The 21,090-nt window shown below is 32.2% G+C and overlaps 1 protein-coding gene across 1 annotated transcript in view; it reads left to right on the top strand.

Moving 5' to 3' along the window:
- The first annotated feature begins 1,004 nt into the window (after positions 1-1,004).
- Positions 1,005-21,090, top strand: part of LOC127704857 (endothelin-converting enzyme homolog) — a 30,624-nt gene continuing 10,538 nt past the window's right edge. Inside the window, exons 1-8 of the mRNA XM_052209083.1 lie at positions 1,005-1,717; positions 11,892-11,951; positions 14,146-14,286; positions 15,151-15,240; positions 16,528-16,664; positions 17,360-17,582; positions 18,284-18,382; positions 19,213-19,290. Coding sequence (XP_052065043.1) covers positions 1,034-1,717; positions 11,892-11,951; positions 14,146-14,286; positions 15,151-15,240; positions 16,528-16,664; positions 17,360-17,582; positions 18,284-18,382; positions 19,213-19,290 — 1,512 coding nt within the window. The 5' untranslated portion in view covers positions 1,005-1,033. The remainder of the gene's footprint in view (positions 1,718-11,891; positions 11,952-14,145; positions 14,287-15,150; positions 15,241-16,527; positions 16,665-17,359; positions 17,583-18,283; positions 18,383-19,212; positions 19,291-21,090) is intronic.

Genomic DNA, 21,090 nt, shown 5'->3' on the forward strand with positions numbered 1-21,090 from the left:
AAGAGTCCTATATCCAAGACGCAATATCAATCAATGCCATCGACAGTTTGTAGAACCGTTAGTGTTAATAACTGCATAGCAATACAAATTTATTTATGTTTTAATTTATTGATAACAAAATTAAAGTTTACTTGACCACAAATTGATTGGATGAGAACAAATATTATATGACTCACCTTTCCAAAATTATGTTTTATGTTGTTTTGGAAAAAGGACCAATTGACAAAAAATAAATTTCTTATTATAAAACACAATTAGCTCATTCTTTCAATAATATCGCATATCAGATAAACTTTTATAAAAAGCTTATACTTGTTAAATGACTGAATACAAAAAGCATGATGCAATATCTGTTAGATATAAGTTTATATTTCACAAACGTGATATGCTTAACACATGTGAAAATCACTATCTAATCACTGATTTCAATAGAATTTCAGCATGATCAATACACTATGTTGTTTAAAAATTGCTTATTTTTAGGAAGAAATTTTTCTGCTTGTCATAAGCCAAAGTGTGTCCACGAAAACAACGATGTAACAGTACAACCGTTTTAATGTGACGCTGATATATTGAAAAAGCAACAGAAATTAAGAATTACAAAATCATTACAGGAAAGCATTATGTTTTTTTTTTCGTGAAGCTTTATCTCTTGCTATTTTTCTTCGATATTTTTATACTATTAACCCGTTTTTACCGTCGGTGGTAACTACTAATAATGTGTGAAAAATAGCATGAATATACATGTCATAAGATGGTCAGTTAGTTGTATAAAGGCTGATAAGACAGTAACTCAGGTAGATATAATCTCAGACGTGCCTTGTCTTTAATTATTTACTTTTTCATTGAAACTGTACCATCTTCTGGTAGTCGCTAGCTCAATAAATTACAAGAAGTTACATGTAACTACCAACATGAATAAATGCATCAAATTATAGTATGTAGTCCCATTCTGACAGGTTGTATTTTTGGTATTCACTTGGCAGTCAGCTGAACGTACATCTATAACTTGTTTTGCTAGTTTCTCTCCAAAATGACGGAGGAGTATAAACAGTTTGACTCGGCAAAGACTGATAAAATACCTATTGTTCCCGGACTTGTAAAACATATTTCTGGATTGAAGTTCACAGAACTTATTTCAATTGTTATAGTCTTTGTTGTTTCGCTTGTCTGTGTTGTATTTGTGATACTTTACACCAAGGGAAAGCCCGCTGTTGTAATAGAGGAAAATGTATGCGTAACAGCGGCGTGTTTGAAAAGCGCTTCTTATGTCGCTGGAAACATGAATAAATCTGTAGACCCATGTAAAAACTTTTACAAATACGCTTGTGGTGGTTTCCCTAATAATAACCGTCTGGATGCTGAAACGTATTCTAAAACAGTATACACCAAATTATATTACGAAAATGAAGAAAAGTTGAAAAATATTTTGGAGTCTCCTGTTGTTAATGGCAACGAGCATTCTGCTGAAAGGAAACTTAAAGACATGTTTGCGTCTTGCACAAACTCTTATTTGAAGGAAAGAGCCAAGGGATATCCTTTTTTGAACAAAATTTTACCAAACACAGGAGGTTGGTATGTTTTAGGCACGTGGAATAGTTCTACGTGGAACATGCAGAATGCTTTAGAAAAAGTTCATATGGACTACTGGACTAATGCGTTATTTACATTTAGAGTGGCTACTGATTGGTATGACTGGAAGAAAAGGGTTGTAGAGGCATGTATCTATGTTAATGTGTATCTGTTTTTAATTGATATAACGCGAGTTTTGCATTATGGTCTTTTGACATCCTTCAAAGAAAGCACACCAACTACCGTTAGTATATATGTGTAACAAGGATGTTCTAGATGACCCTGTTAATGTTTAAGGAATAGATCACAATCTGAGCAAAAACATCAAACGAGTTTTTAATAATAATTTATAGTAATGTTCAATTCACTAACAAAGACAATAAAAAAGTTGAGTATGAATTAAATTACCTAGCTAAGTATAGTTTTAAAAAAAATTTCGCTACGGGTTTCCATAAACATAAATTCGACGACCGAATATTAGTTTGTCGTATTCCTAAAGAACTTAACCGTAGATTTTACGTTGAATTACCTTATATTTCATACTTAACTAGAAATTAAAAAAATAGGAAAAGCACTTAAATGTTTTCAATTAGAAATTGTTTGTTAAAGATTCAGACACTTAAAAATTACAAACGATTTATATGTCGTAGTACGTAAATATCAACTTAACCTTTCAGATTAAACATGTAAAATTAAAAAAGAAAAAAGAAAAAGTCAGAATAATGAAATAACAATGAAATGATTGAATAGAATTTTATCTAATTTATCGCCAGAAATAAATAAATTTCACTGTCACATATTTTCCTCCCTCGTCGAATGCGAATCGGTCCATAGTGTCTGCTCAACTTTGTTTGCCTCTTCAACTGCATATAAAATTGAAAAGCCCCTAATACTAATAACATCAGATGTACTGGGAAATATTTTCTATCATCCAAAAGTATGTCTCCGTCCCTTTACCCAAGAAAAGTTATATTGTTGTCGATGATACATTTTTCAAATTCTTTAATAAATGTCTCACAATCAGGTAATGCATGCAACAAATGATATTCTTCTCATTTTCGGGACTTTTCTAGTTTTGATTTATATATTTCAATTTGAACTGAGTCTATCTGTTTCTGTATTTTTACATTTAACTTTTATTTCTGAAAAAAAAATGTCTTCTGAGTTTTAAAAAATTCTATTTTGAATATGATGTTTGATTTCCCGACTGGTTCTTGTTTTTTTAATAATCTTCGTCAGGTACGTTTGAGACCAGAAGTTTTAAGAGGGAAACCAAATACATAAAATGTCTGAAAGCGTCAAAACCTAAAAAAGACGATGTGAATATATCTTACATTCTGAGCCAGAGTTAGTCTAAGGGGAAATATATCACTAAATACGTAATTGTTGGGCCAAGCTGACCTGCCCAATATGGCATGGTATTAGTTGCAAAAATTAAATATTTTTCATTTATATGCAATATTTTTAATTTAATTGGTATATTTCTTCATTTAAATGCAATGTTTTTTTATTTGAATGGTATATTTTTTTCATTTAAATGCAATATTTTTTATTCAAATGGTATAATTTGTCATTCAAATGCAATATTATTTATTCAAATGGTATAATTTGTCATTCAAATGCAATATTTTTTTTCAAATGTAATATTTTTTATTCAATTGGTATAGTAGTTTTTGTCGAGCCTGCGACTTTTGTCGCAGAAAGCTCGGCATAGGGATAGTGATCCGGCGGCGGCGGCGGCGGCGTTAGCTAACTTCTTAAAAGCTTTATATTTTAGAAGCTAAAAGACCTGGATGTTTCATACTTTGTATATATATATGCCTTACGAAGTTTCTGTCTGTCATATGTCCATTGTCCTTGACCTCATTTTCATGGTTCAATGACTACTTGAAAAAAAAGTCAACACTTTTTGTAATTTTAATTTCTTTCTTTATTATGAATAATAGGATAACTATATTTAGTATGTGCGTACCTTGCAAGGTCCTCATGCCCGTCAGACAATTTTCATTTGACCTCCACCTCATTTCATGGATCAGTGAACAAGGTTAAGTTTTCGTGGTCAAGTCCATAGATCAGATAATATAAGCAGTAGGTCTACTATATTTGGTATATGGAATGATTGTAAGGTGTACATGTCCAATCGGTAGGTGTCATCTGACCTTGACCTCATTTTTATGGTTCAGTGGTCAAAGTTAAGTTTTTGAGTTTTGGTCTTTTTTTCTAATACTATATGCAATAGGTCAACTATATTTGGTGTATGGAAATATTTTATGATGTACATGTCAGTCTCGCAGGTTTTATTTGACCTTGACCTCATTTTCACGGTTCATTTCTCAGTATTAAGTTTTTGTGTTTTGGTCTGTTTTTCTTCAACTATAAGCAATAGATCAACTATATTTGTTGTATGGAAGGATTGTAAGGTGTATATGTCTGTCTGGCAGGTATCATCTGACCTTGACCTCATTTTCATGGTTCATTGATCAATGTTAAGTTTTCATGTTTGAGTTTGTTTCTTCGATACTATAAGCAATAGGTCAACTATATTTAATGCATAAATTGATTGTAAGGTGTACATGTCTGTATGGCATGGTTCATCTGACCTTGACCTCATTTTCATGGTTCATTGGTCAATGTTAATTTTTCTTGGTTAAGACTGTTTCTTAGAAACTATAAGCAAAAGGTCAACTATGTTTGTTTTATTGAATGATTGTAAGGTGTACATGTATTTCTCGTTTGGTTTAACTGACCTTGACCTCATTTTCTTGGATCATGTTAAGTTTATGTGTTACTTGTAGTAAAGCTTTATATTTAGGACTATCAACATAAAATTAATGGTTAGTAAAGAAGGCGAGACATTTCAGCGTGTGCACTCTTGTTTATTTATATGCAATAATTGCATTATGGGAAATTTTTTGACGTCACAAGGTCAAATTTGCAACAACGTTTGTGATTGGTTGGTAATTGTTTGGATTTCTCCACTTTCTTTCTAAACATGAGTGACCAAGAATTAAATAAACGCGTCGGAATATCGCCCCTCTAACTAAATTTGGCGTTCATGCGAGTTCGTGCACTGGCTGTTAATGCCAATAATAATTATTTATTCGACACGTAATAATAATTAATTTGACACACAACCTGTTCATGGATAGAAAGAGATGCCTGCGTGCATGGCAAAAACGCCTCAAATGAAAACCCTTTCTGAAGAAACTCCTCTCAGTCTACACATTGAAATAAAAAATTAAAAAAAAAAAAAAAAACAGCTAGCCCCCCCCCCCCCCCCCCCTCTTTTCCCCCTCTACGTTCAGATACATGTAATCATGACGTTTTCTGATGCTATATCATTTTTTACTTTTCTTGACCTTTGCAGGAAGGCAAACATAAAAAAGAATAAAAAGCCTTCCAGGACGTTATAATTATTTGGACTAAGCCCCGTCTTTTTTGCTACATGTAGAAAAAAATCACCTAATTACGACAGCAGAACCAGAGACCCACAAGAAGGGACCTGACCTGTGATACTCCGGAACTAATTATTTAATAAAGACAATTCGGGATAAATTGGAACCAGTTACTAACCCATGTTACAACAATAGTCCTATGACATAGGACGTACACTGTATAAGGCGCAAATCATTTTACATTTAGGATTCGTTGCTGAGCTTTTTTTAAATGTTCCCATCTCCGAACCCCTTAAATAAATTTTTTTTCAAGCCCCACAGTAGTTCAATAATTACTATATGTCTTTGCATAAATAAGTATGCAGGGCATATTTCAAAACATATTTTTTCTTCAGGACTTTTAAATGATTTACTTTTCAATACTGCATTTGGAAAGGGGGGAGGGGGGTTATACAAGTTTATTTTGTGACATAGTAAATAATATAATTAGATACAAATCTCTAATGATTTGTATCCAACAAATTATAGAATTGTACGTTTAGCTATTATCTAGACCCGTACAAAATGTATATAATAAGATACATTTAACAGGGGCGGATCCAGAACCTCTGTGTCTAGAGGGGGAGGTGGGGGGGGGGGGGGGGGGTCAGATTTAGATATTTGTATAGAGATGTATATATGCGAATATTGGCAGTAATGGTTATGGTGTGTGTGTGAGGGGAGGGGGAGGGTGTTCAGATCAAAGATCGTTTCTATAGTTCTATATCTTTTAGTTTTTACCATTTCATTCTTTTCTTTATCCTTTGATCTCTATTATATTTGTCCTAAACATGCGTGAAATATTTGCCACTGGACATAAGGCAACCAAAAAACAATCAATGTATTCTTAATATTTCATCATTTTTTTATATGTTATCTATAGGTTTGGTCCCGCCCCTTATCTATTTTTTGCACATTATTCTCTCTATGTAAACCCAATTCCTGTCCTGATAAATGGTGACTCATGCATAGCATCATATGTGGTTATTAAAACAAGAAACATATTCATATTATAATAATTTACTGTATGCTTGGACTTATAGATAGATGTCATTAGTCCCAGATCATATAATAAAGTAGGTCCTATAAAAATATAATAGCATTTTAATGATGATTATATATATGTATATATATTTAACAATGCCAATTTTTTGGAAAAAAGGTAGGGGCAAGGCGTTTTTAAAAACATATTAATAGGACGTGTTTGTTTGTTCTTCGGTAGTGAGCCAGAAGAAGTTCATTTCTGTATTTTTGCATTGGGAAGATCTTCTGGCTCTCTTCCATCTCTTCTTTTTTTATAGGTTGTTTAGACGGCAGAGGCACATAACAAATATGGCGTCGTTCAGTCTAAATGACATTAATAAATTTATGAATGCAGATATATTAGAATGTGTGCTGTGTTATAAACGTTTTTATGGTATGCCAGCCTTAGTAGGACATCCCTGTAGGACGATAAGCTGGATAAATATAAGAACTACACGGACAATAACAGTTAAGGTAGATAGGGTGTCTTCCTCCATCTTGGATTTTGAAATACCAGAAAACAATCGGTCTAGATCTATAATAAAAGGTGCAAATTTTGAGAGTAGTAGGTAATTCATGTGTAAGAATTTTCATTTCAACATAGAAAATGACATATTTTATCATATTTATGGTTGTATTTTACAAAAAAATAGAATACTTTTGTTTGATTCTATATTTTCCAACTTTGCCACATAAGGGGAGGCAACTCAAATGTAAGGGCAGATAATTCACATAAAGTTACTTCTACTATAGAATATGTTAGGAATTTACCTATTTTATTATGTAGCAAGAAAACGGGTCCGGTGACCCCATTTTTTCTTTTTCTTATCTGAAATCATACTATTAGAGCTATCTTCTCATATTTTATCTCAAAATTCTATGGTGTAGTTTTCATTTTATGGCAGAAAATTGGGTTTTCCATGCATAATCTATACAAAATCTGTCAATTTTGCACAACCTGTAGCGTGAAAATAAGGCCCGTGACCCATTCTTTTTATTATTTTTTTTTAAAAAGCATGGTATAAACTACATTTTGGCAAATTATTAAAAAATTCTATGGATTATAATTTAGACACCCCATCTACCTTAAGGGACTATTATTTGATATTCTAGGGATGGGATTTTGATTGATTGGTGTTTAACGCTACTTTCAACACTATTGGTCTATACCGTGGTGGTCAGTTTAATTTATAGATGAAGGATGGGGATTGGAAGAGAGGGCATTATTATTCATTTTAATGTGTCGCTAATCATGCCTATTTTTCAGCTCTTATACCAGGCAACCATATTCATATATGAAATCCTTCTGTCCCCCACCCCAACAAATAAATTAATATCAAATGGTTTTCCTCTTATTTAACACAAGTTTAAATTGATTGATTGTTTGTTGCTAATTTTTAACGCCCAGTGACAAATATTTCATGCTTGTTCGGGAAAACACGAGTTTAGAAGTCAGGTATATAATATAAAAACGAAGAGATTGGATATGATTGCTAATAAGGTAACTATCCACCGGAGTTCAAATATGAAGTGGATGTAAGCAATTATAGACAATCGTAATGCCTTCAACAATGACAAAAACATATTACTGTAAAGTCGTCTTTAAAAAGCCCGACATGAAAAGTGTTAACAATTGAAACGAAAAACTAAAGGCTTAATTATACATAGCAAAACAATTTACAAAATATCAAATATGAGTCGAGACATGAACCAACGACAACCATTAAACTACAGGCTCCTGACCTGGGACACGCAAATAAAGAATATGACAGGGTTAATATAAAAACGAAGGTGTGGTATGATTGCATATGAGACAACTCTCCAAATTACACAGAAATCAACAGCTATAAGTCACCGTACGGCCTTCGACAATAAGCAAATCCTACACCGCATAGTCAGGTATAAAAGGCCCCGAAATCACAAATGTAAAACAATGCAAACGAGAAAACTAACGGCCGAATTAATGTACAATAAAATGAACGAACCGCAAATATTTATAACACAGCGACAAAGACAACCACTGAATTACAGGCTCCTGACTTGGGACAAGCACATACATACAGAATGTGACGGGGTTAAACATGTTAGCGGGATCCCAATCCTCCCCCTAACCTGGGACAGTAGTGTAACAGTACAACAACATGTTTGTGAGCACTCAACCCATCCCGAAGCTCTGACATTGGTGTAACAGTCCAATAAAAGAACAACCTGCACTAATCAGTTGCAATTAGATTAACTCAAAAGATCGGAAGGAGACACACAAAAAAACCCTAATATTAAGACAATAGACACAAAGCACCGACATAAGAGTATTTGCAATTACTGGAAGTTTGCTCAAAGCTAATTACAACTAGTACTGAAATAAATCTTGTTCTCCCAGATTGAAGTATTAATCAGTACACAAGTAAAAAAAGAAAACAGTCTGAGAAACGTCTGGTTTACGTTGTATATAGATATAAGAAGATGTGGTATGAGTGCCAATGAGACAACTCTCCATCCAAGTCATAATTTGTACATGTAAACCATTATAGGTCAAAGTACCGTCTTCAACACGTAGTCTTTGCTCACACCGATATTCTGACGAGTTTTTTAATTCTTGGTCACTCATGTTTAGAAAGAAAGGGGAGAAATCCAAACAATTACAGACCAATCACAAACGTTGTTGCAAATTTGACCTTATGACGCCAAAGAATTTCCCATAATGCAATTATTGCATATAAATAAAAACCTGCTTTACCAATTGAATAAAAAATATTGCATTTGAATGACAAATTATACCATTTGAATAAAAAATATTGCATTTAAATGAAAAAATATACCATTCAAATAAAAAAAAATGCATTTGAATGACAAATTATACCATTTGAATAAAAAATATTGCATTTAAACTGGGACTATTATACTAACGGAACTGGAAACTGATCGATCTGTTGAGATTTCATTGCCCCGATAGCGGATTATTGATTTTTTTGTTTTGATTGACAGCTTATCGTGTCACGTAGTAAATTAGCATTCGGTTCACAAAATTAAACAATAGATTTTGGTAAACAAGTCAGCATATATATAATACTGTGAAAATTGGTGGATTTGAAATAAAAAAATAATTATTAAATTAATTAGTTTAAATGCTAAAAAATATATATTGTTTACGAAAAATTATTAATAAGTAGTCAATATATTAGTGTTGAAAATAAACCAGATATAGTCGAAATGCCGGCGCTTTACTTGACCGCTAAGAAAACAACGTGTCAAAGGTTAACAGATCATAATTAATCCTGATAAAAACAATAAGTGTGCAATAAAAACAATGTTTACAATTTCAGTTCATAATTAATTCATATAACAAAAGTTACCCGGGTCTCATAAAGATATAGTCACATTGTTTTGAACTTTTGTGAACTTCGTGTTTACACCAAAATTTCAATATGGCTGTGAATGGGCCTACTTTTGTAGTTCTAATTATGGAACCTAGTGTACATATTTTCACGAAGTCATTTGCTAATGCCACCAGAAGACCATTACTAAGCAAAATTAACCCTGATTATAATAAAAATATTGTACACATAAAAAGGAGTAGGTAATTTTATAGGAATAGTATAATTTATTTGAGCCGTGCATGTGGGTTCCGGTTGTAATGAGAAAGAGATTTATATTCCACTTTTTATTTTAAATATAAAATATGACAATAAAAATAGACAAATCCAAACTATAACCTATAAATATGATTTTACAACAAACCGAACTTGCGTATCTCTTTTTAATCAACAGTTATAAGAAATTTTATGAATCATATACTTTTTTCCACATCGTCCCCACGTTATTTTCATCCTGAAAATTTCAATATTTATGTGTCATTTTTTACACTTAAGACGGGATTTGGTGATTAATAACAACTGTCAAAGATCGAGATATCTTTTATCATTATAGTAATCATGTTTATATTAAGGATTATCATTTCGAATAACTATAAAATAAAAAAAACAAATTACCGAAATTATAAGATCAATGCACGCTGTCACTGTCAAAACAATATGGCGTATCGTTAAAGAGCGCAGGTAAAGTCTCATTCTAACGACCGTGATGTTGATATCATTATACTGATTGGTGTAACGGTTTCCAGTCCCGTAAGTATAATAGTCCCAGATTTAAATGAAAAATTATACCATTCAAATAAAAAAATATTGCATTTAAATGAAGAAATATACCAATTAAAATAAAAATATTGCATTTAAATGAAAAATATCATTTTTTTGCAACCAATACCATGCCATAGCCCAAGTCATATTTATGTAACTGTAAGAAGTAAAATGTACTTATTTTACAGTCCTTGAGTCGCTCCAGGATAAAACTTACGACTTCCACTCCCAAAGCAAGCTAATATAGTGGCTAATAATGAAATTGCGCGACAGAATAGTCGATGTTCTGTCAACATACATGCTCATACTCCTGTAGTTTTGATATTATACATTTACCACTATGATCATGCATTGTCTTCTTTGGTTTGAAAGTTTTTTTCAGTCGCTATACATTTTCCTCTTTAGTTGCAATGTTATGCTTACAGGAAAGTCTTAAAATAATTTTTTTCAAAATTAATTTTTCTTTTTATTAGAATGTAACTACCAGTTTCTTTAAGGGCATGCGATACAGTTTTGAACCCACGGTGATCGTTATACAAAAGTTGCATACATGCTATTTGTTTACCTGATCAGTTCAAAAATACAATAAAAACTATACCTTGATGTGCTTACTTTTAGAGATAAACGGGGTCGAAATTTTAGATATTTATTTAATTTGATTAACATTTCTGTTCTTTCGGCAGATATGTACCTAACGTATTTGTTTCAAATGAAAAACGCTAGCAGTTGTATCGTATGCCTTTATTTAAGGTGGTACCAAACACCTTCACTAAAATTAATTTGGCTCATTTAATTTTCATAAAATTTTGACAAAATATTTACTTTGACCCTTTGACGAAAATATAAAAATTTCAAAAAACTTGAACCACACACTTTATCGGAAAAATTTCATTGGATATATAGCAGTTTGACAAACACTAATTTTGATCATTGAGAAGCTTAATATTTCCTTGAGTAACAATAGAACGTGATTAAAACGTTCAGCTGCTTTTTACAGAGTTATATCCCTGTAGTGTTGTGTACCACCTTAAACGTATGCAATACCGCAATATTCTTTACTTCAAGTTTTATTAGAGCTTTTACCTAACGATAAAGTTATAATAAACTTACTTGCATGCATATTGTTCTTACTGTATTTAACATTAAGATGTATGCTCGACTGCAACATATTTTGAAACAACATTATAATAGTCATAATAGAATTTATATTGTAAAAGCGCAAAATGTCAGATTTGTTGTAGCTGTCCTAGCCAAAAAAATAATGGTTTTATCTAAGTTTGTTTGGGGCAAACATTTTTAAAAGTAGAGATAAATTCCAACTCCTTTAGACAAAGTTGAACTTAGATTAATTTGACTATTCTTTTTAAGTCCCTTTTTTGTTGCAAAGCTATTGCCGTTTTTAGATATTTTATCATGCATGGCTTCCAAATATTTGGTTTGAAATTTCATGAGAGAAATAAATATGAAAAGCGATCGGACACAATTTATTAAGTGTTAGTTTCATTTGTTTTAAATTATGTAAATATCACAGACAACCTTTGGCCCCACAACCATCGAATACTGATTATCAAGATTGTTGAAGAGTCGCATGTCCTTTTTTTTTAATGCATTTTGAACTGATTAAGCACATGTTTTAAGAAACAAAAAAATATAATTAGAACTAACTTGTTCTCGTCGTACAGTCATTTGTTTTCCTTATTTAATGTCGCAAATTTTCTTCCTACAGATAGATTATTCTGGTATGAGCATGTATTGGTGGTATTACGTTCACGCTGAAGATGAGAAGGTATGACAAATTTTAATCAAAATGTAAAATCGTCTTCCTTACATGATAGTTCTGTCTTTTTTAGTTGCGAAAGTTCCGAAAGCGAAACATAGTAATGCTTACTTTGTCGTCTGTATCGGTTACAATAAGTGGTCTTAAAGCGAAACATTTATACATTTTTCATCCGCTGATATCATTCCTCTTCGGTAGCCAAGGGTTACGATACAGTTCTAGGAGTGGACTGGATCAGAACTGGATCGTTACCCTTGTCTAGCGAATTGCATATCATTCGAATTGAGTAGAATTGAATGAAATTTCTGACAAAACCATCTAAACGATTAAACAAAATAAATTAATTTTTAGATACAGGAAGATGTGGTATGAGTGCCAATGAGACAACTCTCCATCCAAGTCACAATTTGTAAATTTAAAGTAAACCATTATAGGTCAAAGTACGGCCTTCAACACGGAGCCTTGGCTCACACCGAACAGAAGCTATAAAGGGCCCCAAAATGACTAGTGTAAAACCATTCAAACAGGAAAACCAACGGTCTAACCTATAATCTAAAATGTGTTTGTATTTTAGTGGTATATTACTATGTTACTATTAATGTATAAAAGCAACAAGGCAGCCAACTCAACGCCATTTTGTTCTAAGCCTGAATTCTCATGTCCGGATGATTAATTAGGGGTAGATGTTCGAAACATCCCTTCTGAGATTAATAAATCGTTGGGACGAGCCCCGAAAAAGCCCTGGAAAAGATCGTTTCCCTTTGGTAAAAGTTCGGGGGAAAGCAGTCTCCCTTGCATTTTTAATAAACTTCAGGGCACGAAAATTCAAATCTTAAACAAAATGGCTCCAAGTTAGCTACCTTCTTGTTTTTAAGTATGGGTAGTAAAATGAGGAATTTTATCATAGTGGATATATTCATCCAAACACAAGGAAAGACAAGCTAAGTAGCGTTCAGTATTTGGTATAAAAATAGAAAATTGAATAGTCAGTGCAAACAATAAAAAAAAAAATAATCCAAATCATGTTCCCAAGCGCATGTGTCCTTTTTGACCAAATATAAACGTGATTGAGGGTGGGAATGGGGTAAGACAAATAACGATTAACTATATATTTTTTAACGATATGTGTTTTACTCTATTTGACGCAAATGGTAACTGACAAGTACGAGTTAAAGGGGGACAATAAAAGAAAATAAACGCACGTGACTTTTACCGTACTTATCGTAGCGAACGAAAAGGTGTTTAAACGCACGACGAGAAAGTTCATCACAACCCTCTTAACTCTTAAAATCTGTCAAATCCTTGACACTATTTCAGAAGGTGAACTTTATATTCTTATATGGGGTTCATAACAAGATCAGACAGGACGCAAACTGTTTTTCATTTAAGAACTATCCAGTATACCAAAGTGCTTGTAACTAATAAAAAGATAAAGCGATCTGGTGTTTCAACATCGATCTACATCATTTTGAGGATAACGCAACGCTTCAGATTATCTAACATTTATTTATTTGAAACTATAAGCAAACAAATAACAAGGACTTAAAACTGAAATACTCAAACAGTTCAAGGTTATTGTTGCTGGCATGTTTGTTGTATTTTGTAAATATCTTCTGATGAAAACCAAGTGCATATTTTATACACGTCCTAAAACTTTAGATTAACTTTTAGTCTGGGAAGACATGGATTATTCATTGGTTAAAATTGGCTTTGGATTAGCTTTCAGTAACCGCGAGGACTCTTTGGTCGGTATTTTATGTCTTTGGTTTTTTTATGGTTGTGCTTATGCTACTTGTCGTGCTAATAAGTCAAACCCTTTCCAACTGTACATTTACATCAATGTTCAGGGTTAGGGGAGGGTTGGGCGCTCACAAACCTGTTTAATCTCGTCACATTATTTGTATACCTGTCCTAAGTCAGGAGCCTGGTTGCAGTCTGCCATATTTGTTATATTTTTTATTGTGTTTAGCATAAACATGTCCGTCGGTTTTTTTGTTTTGAGTTGTTTTACATTTTGTTTGTGCAGTTTATGGATTATTCAAAGCAATGGATTTCGCTTATTGTTGAAGGCCATACGAAAAGCCATATTTTTTAATCCCTCGTTACAAGGTCTCTGGTGGACAGTTGTCTCAGTGACAGTCACACGCGGTAAGTAACTTCTTATGACACAAATATATTTCTGTTATTTTGGTGTGTCTTTTAGTATTCCCAAGATTTGAAGAAGTTTATGAAAACCGTTGGAACGTTGTTAGTGAGAGATTCTAATATGACAATAGAAAACTCCACTCAGAAAATTGAAACCTTTGTTAACGACGCATATGGTATGGAACTCAAACTTGCAAATGTAAGTACAATTAAATCATATATTGATTTTGGTATGTTAAGGGGCCCTGTTGGACCTAAAATAATTGAAATATTTTAAAGTCATGGGTTTTGGGTTTTTTATGCAATTAAAATTGAAAGATAATTTTGAGATTTAAACTGAAGATTTTGTAAACATTATGAAAATTCCTCATAATGTAGAGACCGAAAGATGTCAACAATCGACTTTTCTACCAAAAAAACACATTGAATATCTGTTTTAATGTATGTGTTAGGGTTAAATATCAAGAGTATACAATTGCAAAAAAAAAAATAACTTAACTTAAGGGATGTAACTTGTTCATTAGATAAAAACTGTAATTAATTATTTAGTTGGAGCTCTCTCTAAATTTGCGAATACAAAAAAAAAATGTTTAGAATGTCAAGAATCTCTTTTTTTATATATTGCATTTCTAATATTTTTTTTCTGTCCACAGTTTCTCTCTATCTTCTTTGGTTTTTGCTCAAAACACAAAAAGGGTAAAAAATCGTGTTATTTAAGATCAATCACTTCCATAAAATTTGACTTGATATATGAATTTCTTGCCTTGCTGATAATTTTTTCTATCTTTTATAATTTTCAAGATAAAAGGCATAACCCTAAAAATAGGTAAAAATCGTCTTTAAAAGCAATAACTCCATTGAAGAAATTGACTGACGATTTTAGCCATGTTGACTTATCTGCAGATCTTGTCTTTCTGATCATTTTTGCTATTTTTAAAAAGTGTCTATGATCTATTATAGTTTTATAGTTTTTAAGATAATAGGTAAAAACCCTAAAAATTGGTAAAAAACTTCTTTTAAGAGCAATAACTCCAATAAAGAGTCGTTCTGATATCTCTTTTAGCTAACTGCTTACACCTATCCCACATATGATCCTCATGCTGATGAAAAAAGAATTTCTTTACGAGATTTTACAGCACAAACTGGAAACGTCGTAAGTTGGAATTATTATACAGAGCGTGGCCATAAGTATCCGATACTTGACATATTTCACTAATATTTCATATAAAACTATGTTATTTTGGGGTCATTTCTGGTTTGATTTGAAGCAATTTGGAACCAACAGAAGCAGAATTGTCACAGGTTTTATTTGTTTATTTGGTTGTATTATTGTTGTGGAGTATTTTCATTTTCACATGAGATAAACACAAATATTATTTTCTGTTTAGAAATTTGCTATATATTTCAACCAAATTAAATTGTAAAGAATTATTATACGTGTTCACATTGATAGAAAAAAAAAACAATTGAAGACAAAACTACGACCATACAAATAACTATTCTTTAGCCAATTCTGTGTCTTTCAACACCTGATTTGTAAAAATCCAACCATAAATGCCTTCAAAATTAATTTTCAAAAAAATGTAGGTAACGAATACTTTTGACCATGCACTGTTATACAGTAGCAATTTATATACCAAGCATTCATGAGTAATTTGTGATAGTAAACATTTATGGACACATTTTTAGAATTATTTAATTTGCAAAGATTTGATGTTAAATTTACATAAGGTCTAGTAGAAGATTCAAATATTCCACATTCTCAAATATCTTAATAAACGATTTCAATTGTGTAACAGGGTTGTTTAGTTTGCCCTCAGTATATTTTTGCCGTCATTTTGATTTTTCATGTTGAGAGATAATGCAGCCCTAAACCATCATTATCATAGTCATCAGAAAAATATTTTTATAAAACTTCTTTCTACGTGTCAAAGAAAAGAGTATATATTCCCATATGATACCAAAAGGTTTTCACAGTCATAAAGTGAAAGCAAAATCAGAATAAATACATTATTGAATTCTACTTTAAAAGACGGGTTTTCCGGGAATCCGAACTACTACATAGTTTATTTATATCATCATGCAATTTCTCAAGCCCGAAAATGCTCCGAAAGGTGTTTACACACTACCTTGTGAAAACACTGTCGATATTTTGTACATTAAACTGATTAAAAGATAGTACAATTTATATAATTTTTCAAACACCAAGGCACAGCTCTTAAATTCCCCTGTCGGAGTGAATATAATATAAGGACACTTAAAATGTTCTTAAAAATGTTTTATTTGACCTACAGGTTATATGCTTTTGGTTGTCATTCTATAGGTCTGTTTACAGAAGTACATGTAGGGGTTTAATTTTTTCAATCCAAGTTACTTAGATACATTCTTGATTTAATGATATCAGAACGAAGTGATTTAAAAAAACCTTTTCTGCTTGTAGATTGACTTCACTTCCATGTTAACCAAAATGTTTAGAGAAGCTGGTGTAAACGCTTATACAAAGGTTGTCATTATGGAGGATGATTGGTTAAGACAGATGGTTGACATGGTGAAAAATCTAGGACCTGATAAAAATCGGTGCATACTTGGCTTTATATATCTTTTTGTAAACAAATAAAAACTTGTATTTTTCTCTCGTCAATATGATTATCTCTAGATGTTTTAATCGAGCTTTTGTTAATTCTAAGATTAATTTTAACGAAAAAAGAACTTTGTTTGTGATTAAGTCTTTCTTCTTGTTACATATTTACAAATATACAATACTTGATGTAACCAGTTACTAGTATATAGAATACTCCTGTTATGTGCTGTCTTGCGTGTTAGTGATGTGTATAGATTAGTCGCAAATTCTCTGAATTTGTTCTTCAATTGAATATATTTTTTTTAAATTTAGTGTTTACGTGGTTTGTTACAGGACAAGGCAGCTGAAGATGATCGTGTCTTTATATACATTTTTCACATTATATATTTATTTCCCTATTGATATCTTAAAAAATTATCAATCAATCAATCATACTATTTTTGTATAGCGCTGAATTTGTGAAAATTGTGTATCTTTATTTTTAACTTTTTAAAAGGGTATTGTTCTTATTTCAGACAAGTATAGACTTCATACTATATATTGGCATTACTCTTATATCTAAATTATTAATTTATTATATTTATATATGTCAATATAATTTGTATACTAGTATTCACTTTAGAACTGTATAAGAATCATTTTAAAACAAAAGCTTTCAAAGGACGAGCATTTTCTTTTCTTTACATTAAAGGATGCTGAACAACTACTTTACATGGAGGATGGCATATCGCTATGTTCAACAGTTGTCTTGGGAGTATGTTCATGCTAATCGCGAATTTTACGTAGATAGATATGGTATACCACAATTCCTTGGCACGTGGTATTATTGTTTTTACAACATGGATACAAATATGGGAGATGCTCTTAGTTCACTTTATGTTAAGGATCATTTTGCTGATAGAAACAAACAAAAGGTCAGCATTGTTACAGTCAATAAAATTAATACATTGCACGATGTATTTCTAGTTTCAAAGAATGGGGCTAGACTGAAATTCTCCAAATGTATGTTAATAAAGGTCTAGTTATATTCAATGAGTGATGCCTCAGATTTAACAACAAATGCAGTTAACTGACATTGTATATACAATCATATTTTAGAAAATAAAACAATTAAATCAATATTTTTTCTATTTCCAGTTTAATGTGAAGAAAAACTAGTTTAAGCAAAATGTTACAAAAATCTGTGACATCGTCAATTTATTTTTAGTCTACATTAGGGGACCATCATTTGATTTTCTGGTTGGGTTGGGGGAGGAGGATTTTGAAGATGATTATCGTGGCCTGTTAAGAACTGAAATTGAATAATCTTGCTCAAGAGAGGATGCAAACAATAGTCTGCAACACAAAATGCAGAATATAATTGAATACAAAAGTGACAAAATATAAACATGCATAGCAACAGATAAAAATCAATATGCAATCAGCAAAAAATGCTCCTGCACTTCTCATAATATAAGGTTGTCCCCTTAATGTTTATTTCCATTTCTGAAGGAGAACATCATTGTGCAATGGTTTTATTAATATTTTAAAGAAATCCAGTTCTTTGAATATGTTGACGTCATTTTTTAATGAATGTATCATTGGTTCAGCTGCATCTTTATTTCTTTTCCTGTAGGTTCACGAAATATTGGACTACATTAAAAAGGCAATGTCAGACGGTATTGTGCAGAATGTGTTTATGGATCGTGTTACTAAAGACTTGGCAAAAGAGAAGGTATTCTATCATTTTTTCGTTGACCTCGGAAATGTCATGTGGTACTATTGGATACCTTGATATACATGTATACCTAAGTCTGAAGCTATAGTTCAAAGATGCTAATTGACATACAACCATACAACTGTGCAGAGTATTCAAGAAAAATAACCATATATCATATGATTTATGTCACTTAGCCCGTAGTTTATGGTTGCTCTCCATTCTGTTTTATTAATTCAATTTCCAAGTTCTGTTATCATATTAATGTTACCCATGTTATTCTGAACTGCTTTTTTTGCCTCGCCTGCCTTTTTCCAATATTTCACTTGAATTTCTATCAAATGTACGTTTGAACATAATTTATATACATGTAAATGCACGAGACGACATGGTGACTTGGTATAGAAATATGGTCATCTCTTGTTCATCGGCGATTGGTATTCAAACCCTTGCAAAAGTGGAACATCGGTTTTGCTGTGCGGGATGTATAAATTCGCAGCCACGTCCGGTCAGAATGGGGACGCTAACGTGTTGAGAGAGTGCCACGCTCTTTGACGTTGAGAACCTTTGCAACAACACTTTGATGGTACGTAGGTGGCCTGTTGCAAGGATAAATTTCTGTCCATATCCAATAACCCTCATTTTCAGTGCCATTACAAAATTAACACGCATAAATACGAAGTCCCTTGTATATTGATATTATTTTTTTTACCAATTAAGCAATTTATCCGAAGATAGAATAAAAAAAGAACAATTGGATAATTCGACAAAAAAATTTCCGTAAAGTTAAGTTTATGAGATTTGGTATTTTGTAGCATGTCAATTTTGTATTGATTATTTTATAACAGATAATGACATCTTTGGACAAAATGGGCTACCCTGATTTTATGATGAACGATGATCAACTCACGTCTATATACCAGTCAGTGAGTAGTCATTTACTTATTCAACATGTTAGTCGGTCAATAAATTGTACATTCGGACATATTCAGTAAATTTCGGACGTATTCAGTAAACTTCGCTGATGACATAATTTGCCATAGCAAATTTTCGATATTAAAAGGCAGCACCATTTTTGTCGAGCCTGCGACTTTTGCCGCAGAAAGCTCGACATAGGGATAGTGATCCGGCAGCGGCGGCGTTAACTAACTTCTTAAAAGCCTAATATTTCAAAAGGTAGAAAGATGCCTTATGATATGAAGTTTCCGTCTTTCATATGCCCATTGTCCTTGACCTCATTTTCATGGTTCAGTGACTACATGAAAAAAAAGTTCAGATTTTTTGTAATGTTAATTTCTCTCTTATTATGAGTAAAAGGATAACTATATTTGGTATGTGCGTACCTTGCAAGGTCTTCATACCTGTCAGACAGTTTTCACTTGACCTCGACCTTATTTCATTGATCAGTGAACAAGGTTAAGTTTTCGTGGTCAAGTCCATATCTCGGATACTATAAGCTATAGGTCTACTATAGTTGGTGTATGTAATGATTGTAAGGTGTACATGTCCAACTGGCAAGTGTCATCTGACCTTGACCTTATTTTCATGGTTCAGTGGTCATAAGTTAGTTTTTGTGTTTTGGTCTGTTTTTCTAATACTGTATACAATAGGTCAACTATATTTGGTATATAGAAATATTTTACGATGTACATGTCAGTCTGGCAGGATTTATTTGACCTTGACCTCATTTTCACGGTTCATTGCTTAATGTTAAGTTTTTTGTGTTTTGGTCTGTTTTTCTAATACTGTATGCAGTAGGTCAACTATTTTTGGTGTATGGAAATATTTTACGATGTACATGTCAATCGTGCAGGTTTTATTTGACCTTGACCTCATTTTCACGGTTCATTGCTCAATGTTAAGTTTTTGTGTTTTGGTCTGTTTTTCTAATACTGTATGCATTAAGTCAACTATATTTGGTATATGGAAATATTTCACGATGTACATGTCAGTCTGGCAGGTTTTATTTGACCTTGACCTCGTTTTCATGGTTCATTGCTCAATGTTAAGTTTTTTGTGTTTTGGTCTGTTTTTCTAATACTGTATGCAGTAGGTCAACTATATTTGGTATATAGAAATATTTTATGATGTATATGTCATTCTGGCAGGTTTTATTTGACAATGACCGCATTTTCATGGTTCATTGCTTATGTTAAGTTTTTGTGTTTTGGTTTGTTTTTCTTAAAATTTAAGCAATAGGTCAACTATATTTGTTGTATGGAATGATTGTAATGTGTGTATGTCTGTCTGGCAGGTATAATCTGACCTTCACCTCATTTTCATGGTTGATTGGTCAATGTTCAGTTTTCCGGGTTAACTTTGTTTCTTAGATACTTTAAGCAATAGGTCAACTATATTTAATGCATGGAATGATTTTAAGGTGTACATGTATGTCTGGCAGGGTTCATCTGACCTTGACTTCATTTTCATGGTTCATTAGTTAGTATAGAATTTGCACGGTTTGGTCTGTTTCTTTTATACTATAAGCAATAGGTCATCTATATTCTGTGTATGGAATGATTGTATTAAAGGTGTACATATATTTCCGGCTTTGTTTATCTGACCTTGACCTCATTTTCTTGGATCATAAATGTTAATGTGATACTTGTAGTAAAACTTTATATGTAGGACTATCAACATAAAATCAATGGTCAGTATAGTAGGCGAGATATTTCAGCGTGTGCACTCTTGTTTAAAGAACTGAATGCCTTTATTTGATTTTTCAT

The sequence above is a fragment of the Mytilus californianus genome, unplaced genomic scaffold, assembly GCF_021869535.1.
Source record: "Mytilus californianus isolate M0D057914Y unplaced genomic scaffold, xbMytCali1.0.p SCAF_6, whole genome shotgun sequence".
Taxonomy (NCBI): Eukaryota; Metazoa; Mollusca; class Bivalvia; order Mytilida; family Mytilidae; genus Mytilus; species Mytilus californianus.